The sequence below is a fragment of the Rhincodon typus genome, chromosome 28, assembly GCF_021869965.1.
Source record: "Rhincodon typus isolate 14 chromosome 28, sRhiTyp1.1, whole genome shotgun sequence".
NCBI classification, from domain to species: Eukaryota; Metazoa; Chordata; class Chondrichthyes; order Orectolobiformes; family Rhincodontidae; genus Rhincodon; species Rhincodon typus.
Window position 1 is genome coordinate 34,245,491 of NC_063359.1, and position 7,288 is coordinate 34,252,778.

The 7,288-nt window shown below is 45.0% G+C and overlaps 1 protein-coding gene across 3 annotated transcripts in view; it reads left to right on the forward strand.

Annotated features, from left to right (window-relative positions):
- The first annotated feature begins 6,104 nt into the window (after positions 1-6,104).
- ptrh1 (peptidyl-tRNA hydrolase 1 homolog) overlaps positions 6,105-7,288 on the forward strand; it is a 14,884-nt gene continuing 13,700 nt past the window's right edge. For 2 of the 3 annotated variants that reach the window (XM_048613644.1, XM_048613646.1), the window contains exon 1: positions 6,508-6,623. In XM_048613644.1, coding sequence (XP_048469601.1) covers positions 6,585-6,623 — 39 coding nt within the window. In that variant the 5' untranslated portion in view covers positions 6,508-6,584. Of the gene's footprint in view, positions 6,218-6,507; positions 6,624-7,288 lie in introns of those variants that run through there. The other variant, XM_048613645.1, reaches the window with a different exon arrangement.

Consider the following 7,288-nt stretch of genomic DNA (forward strand, 5'->3'; position numbering starts at 1 on the left):
GCCTGCTGTGTTCCTCCAGCTCCACACTTTGTTATTAGAGCAGAAACATTGATCAGTTTTTAATATACCTGAGGAAACCAACATTACCATCAGAAATTATATATAAACATTAAAGCAATCCCTTTAAGATTAATCAACCAGTGCCACAAAGCTTTGAGATCTGAGCTCAGGTTTGTGCTGAGATAGCTTGGGCAGCTGGTGGTCATAGAAACTAAGGAGCAGGAGTAGGGAATTCAGCCCTTCAAGCCTGCTCTGCCATTCAATCATTGATCATTCAAGCCGGCACCTATTTCTGTTTTCCCCCCATACCCTTCGATCCCTTTAGCCCTAAGAACTGTATCTAACTCTGTCTTGAAAGCATTAAAGTTTTGGCCTCAACTGCTTTCTGTGACAGGTAATTCCACAGGCTCACCACTCTCTGGTCGAAGACATTTCTCCTCATCTCAGTCCTTAAATGGCTTACCCTGTATCCTTAGACTGTGACCCCTGGTTCTGGACTCCCGGGTCATCAGGAACATTCTTCCTGTGTTTACCCTGTCTAGTCCTGTTGGAATTTTACAGGTTTCTATGCAATCTCCCTTATTCTCCAGTGAATATAATCCTAACCACTCCAGTCTCTCATCATATATTAGTTATGCCATCCCAGAAATCAGTCCAGTAAACCTTTGTTGCACTCCCTCCACAGTTAGAACAGCCTTCCTAGGATAAGGAGACCAAAACTGCACACAATACTCCAAGGTCGCACCTAGGCCTTTGTACAATTGCAGCAAGACATCCCTACTCCCGTACTTGAATCTTCTGGACTGGACTGAGACTGAGAGAAGGCGATTTCTCCAGCATTCCTGATGCCGCCAGTTCTATAGAGTTTCCAGTACTTTATGCTACTTCACACACAGCAGGTGTGATATCCAAACAATGCCCAGAGTCACCCAGGAGGAATGACAAATTGGGTAAGCGCTTTAGGACAGACTGTACTCTCAGTGACTGCAATGTGCAACAGGTCAAGTTCTACGTGGTCAGGGGTGAAAACATGAAAGGGCAGAAAGACAAGAGGAGATGACACCCTTTTGTTTCAAATATTTCATCTCCTAAATTACTGTGCTGTGTAAAACCAAACAAAATGACGCTGGAGATTGCAAAACTAGGTGTTTCAGAACCTAAAATAAGCCCAGAGAATGAGGCAGAAACTCAGTGTCTATGGAGAGAGAAAAATAGAGTTTCAAAGAGTTGCACCAGACTCGAAACATAAACTGTTTCTCTCAACACAGATGCTGCCAGACCTGCTGAGTCTCTCTGACATTCTCTGTGTTTGTTTCGGATTTTCAGCATCCGCAGTATTTGTGTTTATCACTGAGCCTGGCTGCGTGAGGGAGCTGAAATGATAATGGACTATAAGGGAGTATAGAACAGATATAATTTACATGAGCCTCTCCAACTTACTGAATTTTCAGCAGGGAAACAAATATCTTGCTGCTTCTGCTGGTAGCTCCTCCTGCAGTCATGGTGGGCTACACTCGTAGAATCGCACATTACAGAAGAGGCCATTCAGTCCATCAAGAACCCACATGACAAAAATGTTGCTCTAAATCTACACCAGTCCCACGTTCTAGCACTTGGCCCATAGCCTTGAATGTTATGATATTTGTATAGACAAGGGGAAGGCAAGGAGATGCCAGCAGCTCAAGGTTTTGTCACAGAGGCACGTTCCAACAAAAATGAATTAAAGTCTGTCATTGATCCTAGCAACATTGGCCAGTAAAGGGGGTTTGGACCATTGTCATTGTTAGAAGTATGTCCTAATTATCTGAGCTAACTGATCATCATTTAGAGTCGTACCGTCATACAGCATAGACCCTTCGGTCCAACGAATCCATGCTCCCAAACTAAACTAGTCCCACCTGCCTGCCTTTGGTCCATATCCCTCCAAACCTTTCCTATTCATGTACTTATCCAAAAGACTTTTAAATGTTGTAACTGTATCTGCATCCACTACTTCCTCTGGAAGTTATTCCACGCACGAATGACTCGCTGAGTAAAAAAATTGACCCTCGTGTATTTTTTTAAAACTTTCTCCTCACACCTTAAAAATATATCCCCTAGTCCTGAACTCCCCCACTCTAGAGAAAAGACACCTGCCATTCACCTTATCTATACCCCTCATGATTTTATAAATCTCTATAAGGCCACCCCTTAACCTCCTACGCTCCACGAAAAAAGTCCCGGCCTATCCTTATAACTCAAACCCTTCATTCCTGGCAACATCCTGGTAAGTCTCTTCTAAAGCCTCTCCAGCTTATTTGTCTGTCCTGAGCCATCCTTGCACCCTCACTGTCTCTCATCTGTTTCTACTCTGTGACATACAGCATGTAACTGTGTCCCTTTCTGCTGCACACCACTTTAGACAAGAGCTCTGTAGCTTTTTACCTTTGATTAAATGGCCAGAATATTGACTTTCAGTTCTGAGGAAGGGTCACCGGACCCGAAACATTAACTCTGTTTCTTCCTTCACAGATGCTGCCAGACCCGCTGAGCTTTTCCAGCAACTTTGTTTTTGTTCCTGATTTACAGCATCCGCAGTTCTTTTGGTTTTTATTGACTTTCCTTCCCTGGTTTTTGGCATGCTTTTAGCTCTTGCACAGAATAGAAAATATTACTGGAAAAAAGAATGCATTTGTTAATATTCAGCCCTAAGCACCTACATTTTCAATTGTGTGAATGCTCATTCGTGATGTTTTATATCTGTTAGTATTGTCCCAGTGTATGGAAACGTAGGTGAATGGGGATAGTTAGCTCCCCGCTGTGGTTACCTTGGTTAATATGTCACCAATGCAAGACAGAGGGAAATATCCAACGCTATTCATCAGGAAAGGAGATCTATCTCAGAGCAGTAGGAGAGATGTTATTGTTAATGTTATCGTTCCTATCAGGAAATAGGACATCAGGACCACTTGAGGTTTCTCACTCTTGTTAGCTCGAGGGATACTTGCTGGAAAGTAGCCATCCAGATAAAAAATAAACAGACGTTTGAGAAAGGGAAACAGAGAGAACAAATGAAAAAGTACAGCACAGGTACAGGCCCTTCGGCCCTCCAAGCCTATGACAATCATCATGCCCTAATTAATCTAAAAACAAACCTGTCATTTTTCGATCCGTATCCCTCTATTCCCTCCCTATTCACGTACCCATCTAGGTGTCTTCAATGTGCCTGCTTCCACCACTTCCTCTGGCAGTGCATTCCAGCCTGTTACCACTCTCTGTGTGAAAAACGTCCCTTGCACATCTTCCTTAAACTTTCCCTCTCTCCCCTTGAACCTGTGCCCCCTTGTAATTGAAACTTAAACCCTGGGAAAAAGCCTCTGACTATCCATCCCATCTATGCCTCTCATAATTTTGTAGACCTCTATCAGGTCTCCTCTCAGCCGCTGTCTTTCCAGTGAAAACAATCCTAGTCTTTTTAACCTTTCCTCATAGCCAATGCCCTGGAGACCAGACAACATCCTGGTGAACCTTCTCTGTACTCTCTCCAAAGCTTCCACATCCTTCTGACCGAAACTGCACACAATACTCCAAATTTGTCCTAACAAAGGGCAAGGAACAGCTGTGCGATGGTATGCAAGACAGCCAATATCCGCAAAGAGAAATCAGAGCCAAGTGAGAACCCAAAAATGTTAAAGGATAAACTCAGGCTTATCCAAAACCACGTCAGCATCTTCTCATGCACCAGATCCTTTCTGCTCAATAACCTCGTCTGGCTCCCAGTCCAGCAACACATCAACTTTTGTAATTCTCACCTTTGTTTCCACCCCTCTGTGCCCATTTTTCCCACAGTCTCTCTATTCTCCTGCAGTTCCACACCCTCCAAGGTCTCTGCACTCCTCCAGTTCTGGCCGCTCGCTCATCTCTGATTTTAATCGTTGCACCACTAATGGCTCTGCTTTCTGCTGTGACTCCAAACCTCTGGAATTCCTTCCACGAACCTCTCTTTTTCTCTTTTCTCCTTTAAAACACTCCTTAAAACCTACCTTTATGATCAAGCTTCTGCACGGCTGTCCTAAAATCTGTCAAATTGAGTTTGACATTACAATCCTGTGAAAGGACATTAAAAACATGTAAATATAGAGAATAGGGAGGAAGAAACAGAAATACAGAGAAAAAGAGACAGAGGGAAAAGATGCCTGAGATAAATTCAAACAAAGCAGAGCAAAATACTATCTGACAATCCGCTGTCACAAACTCATAACACAACAGTGCAGCTCATGTTAACACATCATGCAAACATCACATGCTTTCATTATGACAACATGATTTACCCTCAGCTTCCTTCAGCCATATAGTCATTAGGACACAGAACAAAGGTCCTTCAAGTCATTAAGGTCACAATGGTGGGTGGAATTCGCTAACACTATAATGTACCACCTTTTCAACCGAGCTTCCCAAAAAGGTTACTCTTTCATTGTATCAAAATTCATACAAACGTATGGTTTAGGAGCAAAAGTGGACCACTTGGCTCCTCCAACCTGCTCTTCCATTTGATCAGATCATTAGATTATCATCAATCCCCATTAATGTTTGATTCGTCTGCCTGAAATCTATCCAATGGCCCTCAACCCCACTGCCTTCTGCACGGCTGTCGGAAAATCTCACAAGGTTCTGTCAAATTGAGTTTGACATAACAATCCTGTGAAAGGACATTAAAGACTTACTTGGTATAGAGTTCCAAAGTCATACAACCCTCAGAGAAAATGAAACTTCTCCCCACCTCTGTCCTGGAAGGGTAACATTTACTTTTTAAACTGTGCCCCCCAAATTCATGACTCACTCACAACAAGAAACATTCTTTCCCCATTCACCTGGTCAAGGCTATTCAGCGCCCTTGAAAAGTTAACCTATTCAGAGATAATCTGACACATTGCTAGAGAGGTTGGGGGCTTGAACCCAGGCCTCCTGGTTCAGGGGTAGGGACACTGTCACAAGAGCCCCATCTAATAGGATGAACTCTCTAAATCATAAGAAACAGACCCAATGGCTCCCCAGTGCCAATTTCTCATGGATGAAGAAGGCCCAAGGTAGGATAGGCACAAAGAACTAGACAGCAAACTAAAGTTGGAAAGGGAAAGAGATTTGAAGACAGACTGTGATTGACTCTTAACTGCCCCCTATAATATGGCTGAGCAAGTCTCTCAGTCAAGGGCAATTAGGGATGGGCAACAAATGTTGATTTAACAATAGAACGCAGGAGAATGAAGGTGACCTTAAACTTGTACAAGCTGCTTGTTCAGTCCTCATTTGGACTACTGTGTACAGTTCTGGGTGACACATTATAGGAAGCATGTAATCACATTGGAGAGAGTGCAGAAGTGATTTACAAGAACGGTTTCAGGGATGAGAAACTTCAGTGATGAGGGTAGATTGAAGAGGATGGGACTGTTCCCCTTGGAGAGTAGAAGACTGAGAGTAGATTTGATAGATGTCTTCAAAATCATGAGTGGGCTGGACAGAGCAGATGGGGAGAAGCTGGTCATCCTCATTAAAGAAAAAGCAACAAGTCATAGGTTTGAAATGCTGTGCACATGTTTCAAGGGTGATGTGAGGAAAACGGTTTTCACCCAGTGAGTAGGTAGGGTCTGGAAATGTGGTGGTGGCTGGTTGAATTAAGGCATTCAAGCGAGACATTGGATGATTATTTGGTGAGCAGGGATATGGGGAAAAGGCAGAAGATGGGCACTGGGTAACAGGACTGGTCCAGGCATGAGCATCGGAGGCTGAGGGGTGACCTTACAGAGGTTTATAAAATCATGGGTAGGGTGAATAGCAAAGGTCTTTTCTCCCCAGGGTAGAGGAGTCCAAAACTAGAGGGGCATAGGTTTAAGGTGAGAGGAGAAAGATTTAAAAGGGACCTGAGGGGCAACTTTTTCACACAGAGGGTGGTGCATGTATGGAATGAGCTGCCAGAAGTAGAAGCATTTAAAAGACATTTGGACAGGTATATGAATAGGAAAAGTTAAGAGGAATAGGGGCCAAACGCAGGCAAATGGGACTAGTTCAGCTTGGGAAGCCTGATCGTCATAGACGAGTTGGGCTGAGGGTCTCTTTCTGTGCTGTACAGCTCTGTGACTCCATGACTAAAGTATGAAGTTGTAAAATAAATTCGCGCGGATTGAAATATTTTCCTGCAACTGAATCTCCCTCCTGTGTCAGGGGAAGTGCTCCAGCTTGGGTGAGTGTCAAGGCTGCAGGGTAATGTTGTTTATGTCGTTGCTGCACCTTTGCTACGTTTCAAAGCAGCAAATAAGATGCTGCAGTTTTAATTGCAACTCGGGGGGTGGGTGGGGGGCGTTGGAGGAGTTAAACCCGTACAGTTTTCTACACTGGAGCCACCCCCCCGTCTGGGGTGCATTGCTCAGACCCAGCTGGTGTGTGAAGCGTGGCCACCCCAGCCCCGTGTTTTATGTCCCGAGAGCGGGCGATGCGCCGAGGCAATGTCCGGCTACAGTAGGCTGACGGATCGGAAGCAGAGTGTGGGAGCGCTGCGGCGAGTGGTCTCCAGCTGCCCGTGTCTGCGCCGCTTGTGCGGACTGCGAGACATGGAACCACCGCCCCCGTCTGGTCTGCACAGGGTCATGGTGCGGTGCTACTCTCTACTCAGGGGCTATCCACGCTGGCCAGGTGTAATCCAGCTGGGACTGGGGGAAGAGGCATTTAACCCAGAGCAGATACTCTTTTGCTGGAAGGGGAGTGAGGGTATACTCTTTTGCTGGAAGGGGGAGTGAGGGTATATTCTTTTGCTGGAGGGGGAGTGAGGGTATACTCTTTTGCTGGAGGAGGAGTGAGGGTGGGAGTAGGTGGGATTGCATTTGGAAGGACAGATATACAAGAGGCAATTATTTATACTTTAGGGATCACTCCAAATCTGGGACATCACTGGACTCTGGGGATATTTAGAGAGGCATGACCGGACTCTGTGGGTATTTACATCAAAGATCACTGAGCTCTGGGGGTATTTACACAGACATGACTGGGCTCTTGGGGCATTTACACAGACATGACTGGATTCAGGGGGTATTTACACAGACATGACTGGGCTCTTGGGGCATTTACACAGACATGACTGGATTTGGGGGGTATTTACACAGACATGACTGGATTCCGGGGGTATTTAGATAGGCATCACTGGACTCTATAGGTACTTATATCAAAGATCGCTGGACTCTGGGGTTATTTACACAGACACGACTGGATTCGGGGGGTATTTACACAGACATGACTGGACTCTGGGGTATTTACACAG